Here is a 22,634-nt window from a genome sequence, read left to right as displayed (position 1 = left end):
CAGTAGCATACTTCGCTTAGGATTCAGGGTATAATCTGAGCAGTGCTATTTGCATAAATTAAAGACCAAAACAAAGACAGCAACTCATGAACAACAGCAGCAAAACCCAAACAAGCCTAGTTCTGTTTAATAAGCTGCTCCTGACTGAGCGGATTTTGGTATATGTTGTGGATTCCAAATCTGACAACTTGATCATTCAAAAATAAGGAAGAACAGTATTTTTATGACACTGGCAAATGTGCTATACCTAGAAACTGCATATCTGAAAAACAAACATTTCAAGTATTTTTAGGAAACTTAACCTCCTATTCCAAACTGGAATATGTTTTCTGAGACTTTTTACTAGCTTTGTAGTAAGAGAGGGAGGGTGATCCTAAAACATATATTGACAATTCAAGTGTATATTGAAGATTCAGTTCTTAGCCCACTGCAAATGTTACTGCTCCAGGAAAGCATAAATAGTTCTTTGTATGTAAAACCAAGCGCATAAATAGCTATCTAATACAAATTCCTTTCTGGTTGCACATGAAATACATGAGATGATTCCTCAGAAGTCCTTCCACTGAAATGAGCTTGATTATTGTGAAACTTTATATAACCTTGGAAAACGTGTGGTTTAACGAGGTTTTTCTTTTATTTACATGATGTGAAGTAAAATCATTGTTTGGTGTATTCACTATTATGCATTGACAGGAACTGTTAGGAAGCCTTCTGCAAACATTGCAAGGTATTGCCCAAAGTGGGAGGAAAGCGTTCCTCTAACTTCTAATTAAAAAATCTACTGAACTAGCTTTGCTCATACTTGACAAAAAAATAGACACAACTATGTGTGGGAAATATTGGTGCAAATCATAGAAGAGGCAAGGAGGGCTTTAAGAAGAGATTTTTATTCAACACTAAAACCCCATTTTCTCAGATTTCTCATAAAATGTCTCCTCCTTTATATTGTTCAAAGTTTAAAGGAATTCTAAATTTAGATGTTGGATTTGTTTTGTTCTGTTTTTTTCTTTTTTGCTCTGCAAGTAAGGCATCAAAAAGTTTGCTATAACTAGAATGAGCAGTTTTACCATTTTGACAACCATAGCTATAATGACTGCAGTCAGTTCAGCTTGGAATACTCCATCACTTTATACACAAATATGTATAAACCTATCTAGTAATAGTAGGCTAAAAACTATGCACAAAATTACCTGTGCAAGAAAATCACGAAAGACAATGACTAGTGATTCAGGGAGTAAAAAGATATTACTCTTAGAATATCATGATCTTTTGAAGGCAGGAATTCAGTAGAATCAATTTAAGTAGTCTTCAAATTTCTTGACTTTAGATAAGGTGAGGTTTTTGCTTGGATATTTTTTAAGTTAGATTTTTTTTTAGGTTTTTTTTTTTAATTTGTAAGTTTTACTTTTGGAGTTTTTATTGATCCTGTTTTGTCTCTTTATGTTTTGTTGAGGCTGAAAGCACAAGAATTAAAAATTGTGCAATCTAATAAACTATTTAATCATCTGAACAGTTCAACAGCTAAAAATCTCCAAACACCAAGCCCCATTATGCTACTGTAAAAGAGCATAATCTGTCTGGATTATACACTCTGGCCCAAAATGATACATCAAACTATTTAGATAGTAATTTTTTTTTGGTTTTGTTTTTTTCATTAGTTAGTATCTATATTTTTATGTGAAGAAGCACTTGGAGAAAGATACATGTACTTTACATATACATTTCAGAAAATGAGCATATGTTTTATGATGCATTTCTTACTTTATTATGTAAATAAAATATAAAAATGTTTTCCACAAACTCAGCAGAACATAAGTAGTATAATTCAGTGCTACATTCTGCAGTTTATTGAGCATACAGTATCTGTAAAACTCCAGCACAGTGAGTGCAAGTAAATCTCCCTTCCACACTATTTTTACACTGCACGAAACATCAGTGACTTTGTTTCAAGTTAAATTTCTAATTAATTGCTGTGATCTTTCCAGAAACCGAGTACTTATGTGAGCAACCTCTTTAGTTTTTGTTGGCTGACAAGATACTTGGTGGATTGAGATCCACAGCAGCTTTGCATTTAAGTAGCTTCTCTTTGAATTGTAGTTATAAAATAAACAGGAGCTGGCAGAAGTTTCTTTTGCCACTTTCTTCTTTTTTACCTTTCTGGGTGCTCCAGAAGGTGGCTGCCAGCTTTCCCGTGGAGAGTTTGTGTCAGAGGACCAGTGGCTTTGTTACTGCCACCTCCAGCTGAGTTAACAAAGATGGGATGGGTGGAATCCAGAAGCCGGGAAGTGTTTACTGTATTGCCCCATGGCACCACATATCTGCCTGTGCCTGCAAATATTTCCAGCTCCAAAGAGAATTTTTTTTTTTTTTTTTAAGTAAAAAGCTATATCCCTCAAACTTATCCTATGATCTTGGTAAGCTTGTGATTTTAAAAAATCTGAAGTTTTGTTGGATTTTTTTTCTTCGTGATGTTGTTTTTAGGTTTGGGGTTTTTTTGGGGGGATTGGCTTTGGTTTTGGACTATTTTTTATTTACCCCACACAGTATTAGCTGGGTTATATATCTGAGGGGTTGTTTTTCAGTTTTTTGTGCTTTTTCTTCTTTTTTTCCTTTTTTTTCTTTTCTGTGGAGTAAGAAGATTAGTAACACAGATAAAAATAAGTCCAAGATCTAAGGTTTGGAGAAAGGTATTGCTAAAGGTGATACTTGGCAAGTGACCAATGATGGAATGAAAAACTTCTTGAAATGCAGTTTACAGTTTTAATTTATTAAATAAAGTTAATTTTTCCTTATTTTTCATCTTCTCTTTAACCTGGAGCAACTGAGCCACATAACTGTTCAGTCAACAAGGAGTGTCAAGCAGTCTGGTTTTGTAAAGCAGAGCTGTAAGTAGTGATATTTTCATCAGGCAGTGTGGTGGAAGGGATTCCTGTTGTCACTTCTCACCTGGGTCTCCAAGTTTCTGCACTGTAACCATTCCTTACACCCTTTGCTCAACTTTGCTAAAACCACCTGACCACAGGATACAGGTGAAGACTTCACTGTGTGGTTGAACTTAGCTGTAATTTAGTATAATAAGGCTTTAAGGTCAGGGTTTATATGCTTGAAACTTCTGTTGTTCTGCAAGTGAATGTATTTTGCTGTCATTTGTGTCATTTACCATACTGATCAATGATGAGTCAAAAGTCCTTTTCCGATGCAACGTGAAGCTGCATTTTAAGTCTTTACTAATGCAGCGTACCCATCAAAATCTGTAGATTTGAAAGATACATTGAAATCTATAGTTGGTTTCATGTAGAAGTGTAAGATGATTTTTTCCTTGGCATTGAGTCACTTTTCAGCTCAGATAGTAGAGGTTCAGCATTTCAATGCTGCCAGTGACCTAAATGAGGGCACAAAGTGTCTGACTTCTCAAATCTTAGTGTTTCATGTGACAGGGAAGTGCCCAGAAGAATCTGCCTTTCCACTTACAAAACTTATCTGTTTTCCAGATATATAGCCCAAATATATCTGGAAAAGTTTGAGAATATAGCCCAAATGCAATTCTATGAAATCATACAAGGGCATCCTGCAATGTTTAAAAAACTCTAAACCTTGAGCAATCTGCCAGTCCCTTGAGTATCAGCTCAGGTATCTTAATTTAACATTTAGACTGATTTCTGAAAATCATCTCTGCTATGTAACATGACAGTTTAACAGGACTGTGGAAGAAATTCTTCTTGAGCAGAGTTTTTAAGTGCAACTCAGATCAGGTGCAGTCAGCTGCATTATACTGAGTTAGGTGCATCAAACACCCAGGCTGGCAAGGTACTGCCAGATTTTGCTTTACTTGTACTGTAAAATTCTTGATATGTGTTTTTAGGGTTTTGGGTTTTTTTTTCCTTTAATAATTATAGCTTAGCTGTTTCTTATTTCTTTGTGCTATTCACAGTTTTATTCTGATGATGATTTTCAGTAAGTAGCTGTAGCTGGAATTAAAGAAAACACACTTTTTGGAGGGTGCTAAGTTTGTTGGCATGGTTCAGTATATTACCTTTATATAAAAGAAGCATGCAAGACTGAAAAATAAAATAACACCAGATGTAAAAGTGACATGAGGAAGATGCTTAGACAGTTTTGAGATGGGATAATGTTTCTTGATTGTGTTCTTTGAGCTAGAAGGTGGAAATTAGGTTTTCATACAGAGAAAAGTGTGAGACATCCTAATTAAACACCTTTTGGTGGAAGTCATCATACATAAACCCAAACCTCTTGTTGTAGTTCTCAAATGTCACCTGTGAGGGTAACACTAAAAACAATCTTAATTGTTTTTTTTGTTGGTTTTTTTTTCCTTTTTGTAAAACTTGGAAGGAAATTATTGTTTAAATGTTGATTCGAATATGTACATTAGTCATTAAGACAGACAACCCAATAATTTCTTAAGCATAGTTTAAGGTGATGTACATAATCATAGAAAAAGGAGGAAAATAACTGAAAGAAAAATACTATGGATTCACCCAGGGGGTAAATCTTATGGACTTCGGTGTTACTAGGACCTAACATAATGTTTTGTGTGACTTTGGTCACATTATGTCACCATTCTGCTTTACTTTCCTGTATGCATTAAATACAATTAACAATATTTACTTCACAATGTGTGTGAAAAGTTATTAAATACTTCTGTAGCTGTGAAAATATGCATTAGTTTCAAAGGTGGAGGTTTTAAGATGAAAAATAATATTTTTCACATATAATTCCACTTTAAAGGTCTTACAGTGCAGAAATATGATTAATGGTTAATGGTATACCTTAAACAGGTTACATTTTCTTTATAATCACAAGAATTCCCTGAAAGAGACTGTTCTGCCTGGAACAAAGAGGTCATAAATTGTCCAATATATGACATGTATATGACAAAAGATGCAGAAGAGAAATCATGACCAACACAATGCATGTAAATGTAGAACATACCATTTTCAGCATTCTCACCTTATATTTTTGTCTAATTTTAATTTTAAGGTGTTTTTACATTGCAGGCTGAAAGAATGTTCTATTGGAGGGTAGTAACTAGTAAATCCCACGTAGTCCTTTATGGAGAAAGTATGACTAACAATATGGAGAAGGTATGACTAACAAAGGACCTGAATTGTTTTTAAAAACTTCGCGTAGATACACTTGAACACTAAAACTTGAGCCTGCCCGGTAGAGAGGGAATGTTGGAAGGGCAACACTTCTTTTAAAATGTATTTGGGAAAGTTTAGAAGCAACATGTTATTACATTCCATGTGATAAGAAAGGAATGAAGGGGCTTTGGGTGTCCTGTTACCCCTGGTCACAGCCAGGCGTAGCAGCAGGGTTGTGTTCCCAGCATTGCTGTCGTGGCTGACACAAGGTCTCTGGGAAGAAAAAAAAAAATCCTTGTTACGCTTTGCCAAGGGAAGGTCATTTCTCAGTTTTCTCCAGGACTCACAGTTAAACACTTCTTTTTATTTCTTTTGACTAGAATTACTTCCATTAGGGAAATATTGCCTTAAAATAGCATGCAGTATTAATGTATCATTTGTTTCTGCTGTTGCCAACAGTAACGTATTTCCTTGGCTCTTACCCCCTGACTGCTGATGAGATCAAGTTGATTGTTCAGCAGCTATAGCCCACCACCTGCTCTATCTTTTTGCCTGACATGTAAAGCTGCTGAGACACTATCTGGCCTTGTTAAAGCTAGATTTTTTTTTCAGCTATAGTTTTAAACAAATATATATATATTTAGGAGGTGGATTCATTTTTTAACAGACTTTTAATAAGTCAAATCTGTCATTCTATTTTATACAGCTGAGAACTGAGATGAGCATGATGATATTTTTCTAAAATTCACACTTTGGTTCCACCATTCAAGCTCTACATTTTATTATTAATAAAATTGCATCATAGGCCCATTTCTGGAAATGCTGCTGGAGACTTCAGTGCTGTCTTGATTTTATTATAAATCATTAACTACTTGGAATTTATCATTACAGTTTAGGTTATTAAAGTGTCTTAATGGAATAAAATGTTTCTGTCCTATTCTGCAGAGGAAGAGATGATAAACGAGCTCTGTTCACTCCTGTTATTTCTGGAAAATCTGGATTTTGCTCTTCTTTCTATAAATACCCATCCAAATCTGAGAGAGCTTAATGCTGTTTCTGGTGACATGGCCAAAAGAGATATTTGCTTATCTATTCAGCAGAGATTTTAAATCTCCAGCTTTATGACCTTCTTTGGGAATTACAACAGCATTACATCTAAACATCTTTTGTAGCACACAAAGTGTGAATAAATCTAGAACTCACTAAATTTCTCTATATTTAGTTTTCCTAGCTAGCTGAACTCCACTTTTGTGATTTTAGCAGAAGCTATAATTTTAAACCAAAATACTGCAAACAGTGTTTTGAATATTCAATATATATTTAATAGTGTTGAGTTGTATTGACGGTAAAATGGTAATATTTGATATGTTGTTACTAAACTCATATGAAAATTTAGCATTCTGGGAAATTTTTGTTCTGTTTGATTATATGATGAGACAAGATGCAACTGCTGATGCATCCCCTATTCAGTTGAAGGTAACTGACTTCAGTGTTTTTCTTGAATAAGTGATGCCAGTCTGTATCAATGTTTTCTTCTCCTTGTACTTTGCAAGGAGGTATTTATTTGTTTTGTTCTTTCTTCCTACTTTTCCCTTTAAAATAAGGGAAATCTGCATGTGCATATTTCTGTTATGTCTGTTCCCATTTGGATATTACTCAGATTTCAATGAATCTGCTAACATGTATAAATTGGTGGGCTATATTTCATGGGGTTTTTTTCTTTTTGTTTGTTTATTTGAAGTGGAAACTTACTGAGGAGGTATTAAAGGAGTTGTAAAGCAAGCTGAACAGCGTCAAGTTAATTTTTTTTCAAGTCAGAGGAAAATTAAGTTACCTTTTTGACATTTTAGAACACTTTTTTTGAAGTGAGTTAATTTTGATATTTCTAGAAATAAATTTATGCCATTCTGGTTTCTCCTTGAGTTGATAGAAAATATGTGAAAAAAAACAGGGTAGCAAGGCATGCCTACTCAATATACATGTCATTTTCTAATCATGCCTGCGAAGTTACTAGCTCATCTGTCAAGCTCAAAAGAGTTTCCTAAGGCAGGCAGTGAGCTGGAGCTGGTGGTGTTATGCAATTTGAGATTTGTTGGAGCAGTTGGCAGTTTCAGTCTAATGGTTTCAGTGTGTGTCCTTCACTTTGAGCCTGTATAAAAATATAACACTAATGTGATTTACATTTAAGGAATATGAATTATTAGAGTGAAAATGTAATATGCTGTAAGGGGTTTAAACTTCTGGAAATGAGAAGGATAAATTTTGTCTTAAAATAAGTGATCTTTCCTATTTTTATACGCCACTCTAGTAAGATTTCACTGCTAGATGTCAAGATGCGTTTGGCAGATTATATTACTCTTCTAATAGTTTTTTCTTCTTGCCTTTATCTACAGTGCTATTGTACTCTGTTGTCTACTGAAACATTTTTGGCAGTATCAAGCTGTCATAATATTGCCCAGATTCTCAAATCTCCTGCTTGCACACATCCTAGAAATATACTCCGGCTTGAGAACTGAACTTCTTTCCTCCCTCCCTCTCCCCATAAATGTGGAAATTCTGCTTCTCTACCTTCTGATGCAGATTTACTACAGCTGTTTAATAATAGTTGAACATAATTAATTTGTACACTCATGCTGCACTATATTAAGCATGTAAGATTTTTCACACAAATAATATTTCATGCCTCATGGATGGGACTCAGTGCTCCAGTCACAGAAGACAATTTTATGCTCCCTACATTCTTCATTGTGGCTGTTTTTGATCTGTTCTGTTCTCTGGTACTCAGGAGTCCTCCAGCAATGCGTTTGGACCTGTGGTTCATTTTTGCCTTTGACTGCTCGTGTAAGGTTTCTTTTCATCTGGTACCAATGGTCTTACTAGTTCTAGTTAGGACTATGGACATTAGAGACAAATCTGAGGTGAAACTAGTAAGTTTTCAGACAGTATAAACTAGTACTTGACATCATCCCTCCTGCAACTTGTGCAGGCTGTGCACTCACCTAAGTACATATCGAGCTATATCACTTTTCCAGAACTTTCAATGTATGGGGTTTAGCTTATTTATTTATTTACTTATTCAGTTAGTTATTCTCCAGTGATGAATTTCAGCTGTGTATGTAGTTCCAGCTCCGTGAGATTTCTTTTCAGGAAGGAAACAAAAAGTGTTTGACAGTATCTGTACGTTTGACTACTTTTGAAGGATTTTAGATTCTTTCTAAAACTTAACTGAGAATTGTAATATAGTATAATACATTTGAAAGACTCTTTCACCACTCTTTTAGGACTTGAAGTACTGCCACAATGCCACTTTTTCATTCTCTTTTTGTTAACTTGCTAGTGTTAGGGGATTCTTAAATACATTAAAAGAAAAGAACAAATAGAAGAGAAGAGCTATTTCTAGTTCATGTTTTAGAGGAGGGCTGCTTTTATGTAATGGAGAAGTGTTACTGTGAAAAATGTGCTTTGGGTTTTATCCTTTTTTACTTTTCTTATATGACACTTTTGTCAGTGACAGGTGATTGCACATGATGCTTTAGATGTCAAAAGCACATGTGGGATGCATTTATTTAGGGCATCCTTATTTCAGTTTTGCCTACTAAAATAAATGTGATTCGTTATATCAGAAGGAATAAACTTCACCTGAAATATTTTAATCTCAAGTACTCTAGTTCAGATTTGATTTCCCATTGATTCCTGATCTTATTTAGACCCACTGGTCTAAATAAAGCTTGATATGCTTTGGAACTAGAAAACCATGAGAAGTGTAAAAGTTCTCTGAAGAGAATCAGCCTTACTTTTTCTTGTTTCATTCAAATAAACAATAGGAATAAAGGTTGTATTGAATCATAAAGAATGATTTTATCTATAGCTATAAAAAGATACTGAAATCCTTTAAAGCCCTGTATTCCAAACATGTAGACAGTAATAATAATTTTTTTCCATTAGGCTTCTTTGTAGCCAACATGACAGCCTTGTTTTGGATATAAGGTCATCTTGTTAGAAAAACTGATTAGGAGGTCTGAAATAGAGTGACTTTTCATATGAATAAAGCAAAAATGGCTTGAAACTCACTAGAAAAGCAGACAAACTGTTGAAAGTAATTTTCTGCTTACTATTTAATTAAAGTTGAGTTTTGTAATCTAAAGCTGAATTAAAAAAAAAAAAAAAAAAACAACTGGCATTTTAGTTTGCTGTTTATAAAGTGGAAGACAAGGATTGAGGTGTTACTTTGAACTGTTGTCCAGAGTGTAATGACATTAGCTTTTTGAAAAATTGTGCTAATTCCTGATTGTCTCAAACTGTATCTATGTTTAGGCCATTAATTTTATATGAAGTGTGCATTGTAAGTATCACAATGTCAGCAGACCCCCTAGGATACCCTTTTTCCATATGAATATGATTGAAATGCTGCCTTAGATGACAAAAGTGAAATTGTCCCCAGAGAGTAGCTGAGGAGTGCAACATAGAAATTCTGTATAGAATATAGGAGAGCAGTTACAAACAGTCTTCCTGTGACCTTATATGCTTTAGATATCCTGATTAACAGAGTGCAGATCACACTAGCATCATGTGGCACAGCAGATGTCAGAGTAAAGAGAAGCTGTGACTCTGCAGTGTAAATACCTAAAATATAACCAAGCTGCAGATCAGCAAAAACCAAAAACCTATATTTGGTCACTATATATATTATAAAAAATCTTAAAAATATGTTTAAAATTCTGGTTACACTTATGCTGAAGATGATGGCATTTACATAATGGAATACAGCAAAGCTTAGGAAAAAAGGGTCCTTATTTGACATAGGGAAATATGAATTATGATGGAAACTTTCGTGCTTCAATGATAGCAATCACAATATTTTTAAAAGCAAACAAATTTACATGAAAGAGGAAATATTAAAACTTGTCATTAAAATTTAAATCAGCAAAATTAAGCATGTCTTTGGTTCAATCTAAGACATTGTTTTATGGTTAGGACTGTCTTATCCATACTGACATGCCTCAGCTTCATCAAATCTAGATAGAGCTTTTGGGGTGATAATTATTATCAGTGCCCACTTGTAAGGAAGGTCATATAAGAAATATCTTTATAAATAACATGTAAAAGGGTAGTCACCCCTATTAACTCCTCCTGTGCCCCACTGGAAATATGGAAATTAGACAAAAAAATAAATCCATATCTATTTATATGAGGGTTATGGGCTTGCTATCATTATCACATCTATACTCACTTTTGGGTTACTGACCTTCCAGTTTACAGTTGTTTGTTGAACTCAACACTCTCTGTGTGACAAACTGGGTGATCTTTTTATACAATAGGATATAATTATTGAATAGGGTAATTCATGGGTATTTGGATAATTCATTGCCAAGGATTCCTGTGAAAATATAACATATGCTATGCATGTAAAGACACTAGAATCAAGGTAGAAGATAATAGTTATAATTTGGTTTAATATAGAATGTAACAGCCTACTGAGATGACAATGTAATCCTTTAGACTTTGTAAGTCTGTATTAAACCTGTAGTGAAATAATAATAACAGTCTTGCACTGATACTTCAGACACCATATCTGAGTCTTACAAAATCTCTTCCTCATCTTGTAATTAATATCCAATTCATAACCAATTATGGAAGAAAACTATTTGTATTTCAGACACATATATGAAAACTATGTATTAAACCACTTTTACACATATTCCTTGTGGCTTTTGTGCTGTTCATGCAAGAACAGTTTTGGATATTTGGATAATATTTTACAATCAGGACTTGAAAGTCATTGTGTATTCTATGTTATTCTTTATAAGCTTGATAGTGATATATTTTCCATGGGTATTTGTTTTCTTAAAATAACCTACAAAATACATGCATTTTGTGATTTAGAAAGTTTGTGAGGATACTGATATCTATTAACTCTAAGATTACTCATTTTATAATAGTTTAATATATCAAGAAGTAGTTGAATATAATTTTCAAATAAAATACTTAAAGGAGAGTGGGAAGCAGAAAAAAAAATTTATTTCATTGTACTGAATATAATTTTAATTGGGCCAGTTGCTGACAGAATCCCGTGCTGGCTAGGAAGAGATAAAAATATGACATATATGTAAAAAAAACCTGAAGGCTGGAAGATGAATAAGCCTTCTAGGGAATTGATCTTTACAGATCAGATAAAGATTCTTGCAGTCTGTGCTGCATCAAAGGCTGTCTTTCATAGACAATAACATGAACTTGGAAACTGGGGACAAGACCTTCGAAAATGGAGGGTTTTGAGATTGACAAGTAGCTGGGCTTTGGACCTTTTTTTGTTGCCGTTTTTCTTTTCTATTATTTGTGTGTGTGTGTTTGTATGTGCATAATCTTTTATGATCCCTTTGAAAGTTAAGGAAAGGTTCATAGGCTGGTGGAGTGAATTAACTAACACTTGCACCTTATCTAGCTTTTCAATAGCTGTTTTCCTTTAAAGATAACCTTTCTCTTTGATAGATATAAGGAAACCTAGTGGAAATTACCTCTTGACTTCTTTCAAAGTTTGATTAAAAATACTTATTTGTGGGTAGTCACTGTTTTTCAAGGGATAATTATATTTTATTGATGAAGTAAGTATTCTGGAAATTCCTGAAGATAATCACGCTTCACTGTACTTAAAAAAAGAAAAAAGAAAGAACAGTTCTCATTAATAATTAAAAAAAAAAAAAGTTTAAATTTAAAAAAAATAAAGAGATAGAAGTAATTGCTTAATCTAGGAAAATTTACTAAACAAATTGCATGTTTAATCAAAGTGTTTCCAAGCACCTTAAATTTGACATAAGCTACTGTGTCAATCTCACTGGATAAATCTGGCATCAGCTCTTTTGATCCCTTACTTAGAAACACTATCTCACAGCTGTCGGGTATTACTGAGTCCCCTACGGTTCTGTGGCTCTCATGCATGAGCACACCGACGCAGGGATGGCTGCAGTAACATTAAGCTGACAGCAAGGAGTTGAGAAGGGTCCTTGCTTAGAGTTCCACAGAAAGCAGTTTATTGCTGCAGCTTGTGAAGGGTTCTAGAGGCAAATGACCCCGAGCAGGTGACAGCTCGAGCTGAAGTACAGGGGTGTGGCTAACACCAGGAGCCAACGGGGGAAGCAGAACTGGGGTACGTTACCATAACCAAACAAGGCATCCTGGAGAGGCTCCTTTCCCTCACCACAACCACTAGGGCTTTGGCACCAGAGACTGTCTTACCAAGAGCTCTCTCTGTCTCTTGTACCACAGGTCAATTGGCCACCACAGTCGGGCATCCTCCAAACGAAGAGATGCTACAGCATTCTGTTAGCCTTTGCAGCCCTCTTTCCCTGGTCCCCATTTCTCAATTTATTTACTACTTCAGAGTAAATATGTGTTCTCCAGCAGACTGCATGAAGTAGGGTTCCTTAAATATATTGAAGTAAGCCAGAACATTTCTGTTACGTTAATTTTGCTTCTTTTTCCCTTTTTAGTGTTCTGTTTTTTATACTGTTTCCAAAAAGATGATGTTAAATAGAGCTTTAATCAAGGCATGAAAACATCTCACAGCTTTCATCTACACAGCACACAATACAGAGGCATGGAGGAAGAAATTATTGAAAGCTAATATACAGGAATATAGTTTTAAACCATTTCTTCTTATTTTCTTTCACATAAAAATTTGAATCTTGGGATTTTAGTATTTGTAGGAGAAATCTGTAGGGAGCTGCAGTGGGTCATGGCGTTAAAGAAGCTGTTACCTTATTAAACTTTCATTGTAATGAGAAGGAAAATGGGAAGCGCCAGGTGTCAGCCGACTGTTGTGCAGCTTCTCTGTCAGCATTCTCCAGAGACTCTTCCATCAAAATGGGGAAGGCCAGACCTGACATTTGCATACCTCAAAAGGAAGCAGGCATGATTTCTTTGAGATATGAAAAATTAGTCTCTCCTCGTGTCACAGTAAAAGGCACAGGTAACTTGAGTTTGCTTAACTGTATGGCTATTTTTGACCAAGGAGTGCTGACATAGGGTATTAGGAAGTACATTATAAATATATATTCCAAATATACATTCCAGCTAAAGTATTAGATACATTGCAGATAAAATTTTTAAGAATTGATGAAATAACTGTAACAACAAAAAAAAATAGTGAGTTTTGGACAGTAGAGCAAAATGCAGAGGTTCTTCAGGTTAGCTGTGATGAAGAAATCAAAATGTGTCTCAGCCTGTTGCTGGAGCCTGTATGCATGGTCCTGTCTTGTTGTCCGTGGATACAAATATGCTGCTAGCAAGAATTTTGCTTGCTTCTTTCCAGTCCCATGAGATACTTTTCTCTCTCACAGAAGATATTAGTAGAGTTCTGTAAGCTATGAATACCTGCGACCTTTGTTTATAGTACAGTAGAAAAATATTTTGACAATGGATGTTTTAGGATTTTAGCCAATCACCCCAAGGGGTGGCTGATCCTTTGACCAATTAGACTATGAAGAAAAGAGTCTATAAAAGAGTTGTAAAATAATTAAAGAAATCAATCTTGCTGCACAATTCCTGCCTGCTGAATCTCTCTTCTCCTCCCTACCACTGAGGGATACCACGACAGTTGTCATATGTACTACCATTATGGTGTTGGGTTTGGTGTTCTAGGAGTCAAGGAGAAGCTGTTTTCTTATTGGTTATTACTGTTTCTAAACAGTTTGCTTGGACTTTTGTATGAGCTTAATTACCTTTGGCAGAACTCTGTACACATGTCCCAAATGACAGCCTCTCATTTTGGAGGCTATTTTAAGGTGTAATGTGTTGTAGATATTGCACGTAAGGTTATTTTAGAAGGTTACTTGGGCAGTTAGGATGAGTTCTAACTGAAACCTGACTGAAAAATTCTAAAGGAGAACAAGAATACAATATCTATTTTGTGAGTGATAGTCTTTTTTTCCCTTCATTTGAGACAAGAGAAAACAACCCTAAACAACTTTTTTTTTTTTTTTTTTTTTCAAATTTTCTTTAAGCATTTTAACTTTAGAGTGCAGATTAGCTAAGAAATCTACTGGTGGAGCTGAGGAATTTCAAGCATGGCTGCAGTTCTTTCCGTGGAAAATTCTTAGTAGTGTTAATGATGAGTATATATTTCTCTCTACAATCCATCTCTCAGTTTGTGCATTTGAGTTCTGCTGTCTTTTGTGGTTCTCAGAGTACCTTAAGGCAATAGAGCAGAGTGTGAAGGAAATCTGAGGACAGTGTTAACTGCAGCTATTTACATGTGTAGTAAGTGTTATATCTTGCTTTGCTACAATCTGGTGAAACATGACTTAATCAGCTTGAATTTATCAGAGAATAGACAAATTCAGATGCAGAACAGGCTAGATTGAGTGAATAAATTAGATGGAGAAAGTTGTTCTAGTATATTATGAAAAAAATGAAAATACTGTAGGTGTTTGTCCAGCGCAGTCAGGAGAGAGTTGGACTGTTCTTTTTCCCAGTATAATGTATGAAATGATATCGTAGTTTATCTTTGGTTAATGTGGTACTTGGTTACTGTTGAGGTACCTCCAGTGGACAATGCCTGTAGGGTGCTGGTATGTTTTTGTCACCTAAGAATCATTTGAATTGACAATAAAACAATTGAGTGGGGGTACATCTTGTGGCAGTAGAGCACACAGTTTTGTTGAGTTTTTTTCTGGTTTTAAAGAATGATTTCAAACCTAAAAATAAGGAAAAGATCTTAAGTTCTCATTTGTGAAATGTATCAATCATCCTGGTGGCTGTTAGAGAGGGGAGAGGGGTTACCCTTGGGATGAGGTAGCACAGGTGGTTGCAATCTGGGACAGGTCTAAGGTGATGTTCTGACAGCACCATGTCTGCAATTCCAGCTTACATGGACTTTCTGGTTATATTCCTTTTGGTGGTTAGCAAGAACTGACAAGGTGACTCAACTGAAAATGTGACTTAGACACCAGTTCATTTTGTGTAGGGATTGGTCTGAATATTAAAAGGGTCATCAGACTCATTGTTACACAGTAAGCATTTTCATCCCTACTTATCTGGTGGACATAGTCAGGCTGTGTCTGTTAGAAAGGGACCATGACTCCCTAAAAACAGTTGCTAAAATTTTTATTGGGCTGTAAAATAATTGAGTTCTCAAAGTAAGTCACTCAACAATTAGGACATGGCTGAGTCCACCTGAACTACATTCACATCAGGTAGCTGCTTCTTCAGAGTGAGCTGGCTTTAGGGATGGGTGCTTGCCTCTAGGAATGGGGGATCCATATGCAGCTTAGCTGGAGAATGTGCATTACCTTGACAACTTCTGTATGGAAAATTGTAATAAACTTCTAAGAATTGCATCTGAACAGCTTTTTTTCAAAGACTTCAAATTTTGTATGAGGAGGAACACATCATCCAATCTAATGGATGTATCTGCACAAGAGATTGAGTTGAAAGAGCGAATTCCTGTACACTATGCTTTGCTTCCTGTCGGGCTAAGTGAAAAGACTGGATTTTATTCAAAGTATTAAATATGGGAGAAATGCCCTCTAGGAACATGCCTGTTACTCTCCAGCTGCTAATTCAATCCATGAGATCAGACTCCAGCTAGTCCCAAATTACTGACTTTTTATGCATCCTTAATAATCACAGGGCTGTCAGTAGTTTCCATAATTGAAGCTAAATGATATAATGGAGAAATAAATGTCCATAACATGGTGCTTTAATATTCTAATATGTACTTGTTATAGGATGGTAGATTAAGTTAATTAACATAAGTAAAGGTAGTTTGTGTAAGGAGAATTTTCAGCAGGATGTGGATGGATTTTGAACTTAAGTAGAACTTCTTAAAATATATTGGACTCAAGGTTAAGTTTTCTAATGCATTAGTACTTAAATAATACAGAAAATAGCTTTTTTTAGATGAGATGGTTCACCTTTACTCAAATATACATAATTTTCAAATAAATGCAAAAAAAAGCATAGATATATAAAATTTAGAGAGAGAAAACATGTATACGAGAAAAGTAAAAGAAAAAGACTTTTATATGTGAAGAATAAGTAAAGACTAAAATTCATGTCCTCTCTCGCTTTGTTTTTCAGCGCCTTGCTAAAGAAGCAGAGAAGTACCAAGCATCACATCAGTGGAGGGATGAGTTTGGGGTAAGCTTCGGTTTTTCTCCTTTTAACCTTCTTTGATTTTTCCTCTTTGAAATGTTAACTGTAGTCTTACAAATGTGTTGTTTATATATCTACTACAGATGGGGTTACTGACTATGAATGGGCATTTTATTTAATTCAGTAAACAGAGTCTCAGTCAGGGTGTCTAGAGAATAAAGTGAACTTTTCCCTTCAGAAGCTCATCGGGAGCTTCACAGACCCAGGGATGTAGCTCTGAGTTGTACACAAGACATTTGTTTGTTTTGACAGACAGGGAATGATTACAGAGAAGGCATTTGAGTGATGGTTGTTATCAGCTAAAAGTGTGCTTATGCCAAACACTGAAACAGAATCATAGAAAAAATTTTTACAAGTTGTCTTTTCCTTATGTGAAGGAAAAAAATAAAAGCAGGAAATAACTTAATAGAGAAGGATTTGGTTATCTGCATGACTTGGGAGTCATAGACTATTTTTTAGAATACTTTTCTATATTTAAATAACTGCATCTCTCAGTATTCTAGTACTGCTGAAAGAGGCTCAAACGTGATCAAACATTAAAATATCTTCTTTAGTAATTTCAGACTCTACTGAAAAATAAGTGACATGATTTTAAAATGTACAACATTGATTTTTTATTACCAATCTGGCCAAATTAATATTGTGATGCATGATTATAAGCTTCTTAATTTTAGGCTATAGTTCCCTGCTAAGTGTTAAATTTATTTTATTTATTATGCTTTATTCCATGTTCCTTCAGAAATTAAAGTAGATGGTAATTTTACATGGTGATGCTACAAACCTAGACTGTGTTTGCACATCCGCGAGAATCACAGTGGCATACAGTTAAATGTACAATGGTTTTCTAAGAACTTTGTTGTGCTTTAAACCCAGCTGACAAGTAAGCACTGCACAGTCACCTGCTCACTCCCACTGAATTGGGATGGGGGAGAGAATTGCAAGAGTAAAAATGAGAAAACTCATGGGTTGAGATAAAGACAGTTTGATAAGTAAAACAAAAGTTTCATGCAGAAGCAAAGAAAAACAAGGAATTCTTTCAGCACTTCCCATGGGCAGGCAGGTGTTCATGCATTCCCAGGAAAGCAGGGCTCCTTTGCCCTTAATGATGACTTGTGAAGACAAACACCATCACTCCAAAAGTCCACCCCTTTCCTACTTCTTCCCCCAGCATTATTTGCTGAGCATGGTGCCATATGGTGTGGAATATCCCTTGGGTCAGTTGGGGTCCGCTGTGCACCCCCAGCCTCCTCACTGGAGGGGCAGGGTGAGAAGCAGAAAAGGCCTCGGTTGTGCAAAAGTACTGCTCAGCAATAAAAAAAAAAACAACACCAGAATTATCAACATTGCTTCCAGAACAAACCCAAAATATAGCCCATGCTAGCTACAATGAAGAAAATTTATTCTAACTCAGTCTAAACCAGCGTAAATGTTCATTCTGATCCAGTGTTACTCAGGCACTTGGAGATCTGAAACCTGACAAGAAAGCCCCAAGATTAGGCTGTGTGATTCACATAGGAGTGACTGGCTTTAGGAGTACAGAGAGTCTGGATACAGCCTGAATCCTTTTAAGTGTGCTCTCTGCCCAGGCACAGCTTCTAATACACGGTAAAACACAGAACACATATTCCATGGAGATGCTACAACAAGAATGCTGCAGCGACCTTTTCTGCTAATCTATCTCTCTTGTGAATAGAAAATAAAAGCTGCAGGCTTGATGGACTCAGTGCAGAACTCTGTGAATACAGTCAGAATCTCATTCGAATCATTTTTCTTCTACGGTACATTCTGGCACCATGTCAACACTGCCTCAGCTTTTGTTTTTCTATTTACCCATTTTCTCACAGTAGAAGTCAGTCAAACCAAAGATGCTTCAGGTTTTATCTGAATTCATTTCCAAGGACTCTTCTCAAAATAATTTGGAAATGTGATTTTATATTAATGTTGTGGTTCAGGGAAAGACTATGATCACTATTGAAAAAAAAAATAGTGGTTGGATTTATAATAAAGTACCTGCAAGCTGGGATTGTACTTTACTGTTTTGAATTTGGATCAGAACACTGTGCACTATATAATAACCTTGACATTAGGTTATGCAATTAAATTTCAAATGAATGTATTAAGCCTAATATAATTCAATTTGTTCCATTTTTGCCAGAAGTAATCTTTCTTCTCTTCTGGCCTACTTTTTAGAAAATGCCTGCTCAAATTAGTTTGCACACAGATCTTTCTGATAAACTTAATTTTCACTGGAAGATTCATTCTCCTAATGGCTGTGATGGAAAATGGAAGATAGACCGTGAAACTTTCTGCAGTCGAGGGTTCTTAAAGTACTTCTGATAGGATTATGGATGGTCTACATCATGCTGCATGAGGTTCATTTCTCATCCAGGATTTGGTTTTGGGTGATGAAAGCCCTTCCTGCAGCATTGCACATGAGTCACTGTAGAAAGAAACTCATGGGACAAGCTATTTCTGCTTCTAATGAGCTAGTGATCAGCAACGTCCTTGACAGTCAGATTGCAGCCGAATAATAACCTATGGACTTTTACGGAGAAAATAGCAGGAGCATTCCTCCTGGGGAAGTGTACACGGGCTGACTTGAGTGGAACACAAGCAAAAAATGAAGGGCGAAGAAGGCTGACTCTGGGACCAAGGTCTGTACAGAGATACAAGGGATGTGTCAGTCAAAAGACCACCAGGGTGCCTGTTCTAATACCTTATGCTAAATATGAGTGGGTTTTACACAGTTCACAGGAAAAAAAACATGCAAGCATTAAAAATTTTATTTTTAGGTTAATGTCAAAGTATAATAAAAATTCAGCATCTTAGATATGGTCTTTTGAAATAAGCTAGTACAGGGAAAAAAACATATTTACTTGCACAGACTCTTTTTTTTTTTTTTTTTTTTTTTTGTTTCGCCTGATGATTTAGTGTAAAGTCTGTCCAGATTGTCTAAAGAACAAAATTTGCTTGTCATTTAGAAAAATGGTAAGGAGACTATTTAAAACTATTATTAAACTATTTACAGACATACAAATCCACGTCTACTAAAATCCCTTTTCTGTACTATTTCTAATTGAATGAGAGTATAATTTCTTCCATTGTTTTAAGTATTATAGTATATTAGATTCCAACTACTTCAAGCAGACCAAGCAATGAAAAACAAAGCAAAAAACTTAAATTTTGAGTCTTTTATAAATCACAGAATCACAACATGGTTTATATTGGAAGGGACCTTAAAGCTTATCTTGTTCTGACCCCCCTGCCATGGGCAGGGACACCTTCCACTAGACCAGATTGCTCACAGCCTCATTCAACCTGGCCTTGAACACCTCCAGGGAACTTCTCTGGGAAACCTGTGGCAGTGCCTCACCACCTACACAGGAAAGAATTTCTCCCTAATGCCTAATCTAAATTTACCTTCTTTCAGTTTCATAGAATCATAGACTGTGCGGAGTGAGAAGGGACCCATCAAGATCATCAAGTCCAACTCTTGGCCCTGCACAGGACACCCCAAGAACCACACCATGTGCCTGATAGTCTTGTCCGAACACTTCTTGAACTTTGTCAGGCTTGGTGCTGTGACTACTTCCCTGGGGAGCCTGTTCCAGTGCCCAACCACCCTCTGGGGGAAAAACTTGTTTATATCCAACCTAAATCTCCCCCAACTCAGCTTCAGGCTGTTTCCTTGGGTCCTGTCACTTGTCATGAGAGTGAAGAGATCAGTACCTTACCTCATGAGGGCGTTGATGACCACACTGGGATCTCCCCTCAGACTCTTTTTCTCCAGGCCAAACAAACCAGGTGACCTCAGATGTTCCTTATACGGATTCCCCTGGCCTTCCTTTGGACACTCTCTAATAGCTGAATGTCTTTTTTATGTTGTGGTGCCCAAAAGTGCACACAGCACTGGAGGTGAGGCCACTGCAGAGCAGAGCAGAGCAGGACAATCCTCTCCCTTGCCCGGCTGGCAATGGTTGGCCCTCCTGACTGCCAGGGCACTGCTGGCTCTTGTTCAACCAGGACCCACAGGTCCTTTTTGCACCTGCCCTCCAGCCTCTCATTTCCCACTCTATAACACATTCAGGGTTGCCCCATCCCAGGTGCAGAATCTGGCACTTGCTCTCATTAAACTTGATCTGTTTGATGGCTGCCCATCTCTCCAATGTGTCGAGGTCTTTCTGCAGGACCTCTCTGCCTTTGGGGGACTCAACAGCTCTTTCCCAGTTTAGTGTCATCAGCAAACTTCCTTAGTGTTCCTTCGAGTCCTGATTCCAAGCAATTAATGAAGATGCTGAAGAGAACTGGGGTGAGGATGGAACCCTGCAGAGCCCCACCAGTGACAGATCACCAGCCTGATGTCCCCCCATTCACTATAACATTTGTGCCTGACATGTGAGCCTGTTGCTCACGCACTGTGTAACTTGGTTATCCGGCTGTGAGCTGGACATTTTGAAAATCTAAAATGAGTTAAGAGCATGTATCTTACATATTTACCATTAGTTTTAGCTAAGTGACAGAAAAACAGATCATAATGGATGTGGGTATTTTTCACTGATAATTAAATATCAAAATAATTTTGGAAACTACTAATTAATTTAATAAAGGTATAAAGTTATTCAAAGCAATTAAGAATAATAATTAAGAATTATTAATTAAGAATAATAATTAAGAATACCAAATGTCTTCTAAGTTAAAAAGGGAAAAAAAGAAATATTGGACTGTGATGTGTTAATTCCTGATGAAGCACAAAGTTGGTTAAAATAGCTGATCTGCCGTTTGCTTGTATGGCCCAAAAATAATACTTACCTGTTAGAAAACTATTAGGTCTTAAGAGAATATTTGTGAAGTTTATGAAGGCAAAATGAAAGTGCTTAGGTTCAGACAAATGAAGAAATCCCATTCTCTGTTTCCTACTCCATTGGTACTGTCCAATTCCCCAGCTGCCCACGCAGCTGTGGGAGTTAAACCTGCTTGAATGTTTTAGATTAAAGCAGTTACAACTCAGAGGTACAAACTAAAGAGGTATCTAAATGAAGCAGCTTTGTCAGTTTGAAATTTCTTGTACACTACAAATTGAAAGGGGGATGGTTTTGACACTTATGAGGGTCCAATTATTTTTCTGGCATAAAGACTCATGAAAAAAATGTATGCAAATTGAAAGAAGGAAAGGAGAATTCTGCATAAAGTAATTGCTGTTATTCCCTGAATGAATCTTCTACAATTACATTTGATACCACACTTGATTGCCTTGCAATGGTTGGTTAAATAAAGCAATTTTGTTTCCAGTTGGGTTGCTGTATTAATTGTACTTACACATGTATAAACATAAGGGGTATCTCATTGGTATTTTAAAAGGGGAGTGAGTCTGTATGGATGGCCTATTAACAGCTACTTATTTATACAGAGAGTGAAACTTAGGCTTTTAAGAATTAATTATCACATTAAAATGCCACATGAAAAATTCTTTCAATATGCTTTATCACTTAACCAGTAGTGTTATTTTGTATTCTTCTGCGTAAATGATGTTTTTCTATGTCTTGGTAATTTTGAGACAGCATTTACTCCAATGATAATATGTAGGCTGGTGTTCATGTACCAACTGGGCTAAAAATAATGACAAAAGGTCATGGGAGTATTACTTTGGAATTATGGTTTGTTTGTTTATTTTTTTCTAGTAGAAATTTTGACTGCATAAAACTGTAGTGAAAAGTTGCTCAGCAAAGAAACAGAAGATGAAAAGTATAACTAAGATAAAATAAGTCTTCTATCACCAGAGTTGATCCAAGCAGTGACCTGCAAGAGCAGAGCAGTAGTAGGTATCTCTGTTGTATCTTGCAGTTTGGAGATTTTCAGGACTGTCTGTAATTTATTTTGGATGTTACAAAAATGCTAGAACACTGTATCTTAAAAGCCTCAGGTGGAAAACAAACAAACAAACCATGAAACTTTCAGCTTTGACGCGATTCCATTATAAAGAGGCAGTTTACTAAACGTATTTTGTCTCTTGAAAGAAGGAAAACTCTGTGAAGAAGAAAAACTAGAATCCTTTTTCTCTCATCTCTTCAGAGAGAGGATACAGCTCTCTCATGGCTTGTACCTCTGATAATCCTCTTCTGTGCAAAGAGCATCTGTGAGAAATGATACAGTTGAGATTTGGCACCAGACCTCCAGCACAGAGAACTGGTCCTCACAGGTGCAAAGTAGGTGTGGGATCCTTTCCTAGTAAGTCATACATACTTTATAATTTTGTGAAAGTTATAACACTAAACACAGGCAAAGTGTGAAAGCTGTCTGTGTCTTCACACAATGTTTTGATCCAAAATTCAGTGAAATAAATCTTCAATTAATTTTGATTCATTTTGGATAATGTCTCACATTTCT

General features: G+C 36.0%; 1 protein-coding gene across 11 annotated transcripts in view; it reads left to right on the top strand.

Moving 5' to 3' along the window:
* CACNA2D1 (calcium voltage-gated channel auxiliary subunit alpha2delta 1) overlaps nucleotides 1-22,634 on the top strand; it is a 364,967-nt gene that overhangs the window by 152,871 nt on the left and 189,462 nt on the right. For all 11 annotated transcript variants that reach the window (XM_032107946.1, XM_032107943.1, XM_032107947.1 and 8 more), the window contains exon 4: nucleotides 16,176-16,235. In XM_032107946.1, coding sequence (XP_031963837.1) covers nucleotides 16,176-16,235 — 60 coding nt within the window. The remainder of the gene's footprint in view (nucleotides 1-16,175; nucleotides 16,236-22,634) is intronic.

Source organism: Corvus moneduloides, chromosome 4 (assembly GCF_009650955.1).
Source record: "Corvus moneduloides isolate bCorMon1 chromosome 4, bCorMon1.pri, whole genome shotgun sequence".
Taxonomy (NCBI): Eukaryota; Metazoa; Chordata; class Aves; order Passeriformes; family Corvidae; genus Corvus; species Corvus moneduloides.
This window is presented reverse-complemented; position numbering and strand designations above follow the sequence as displayed.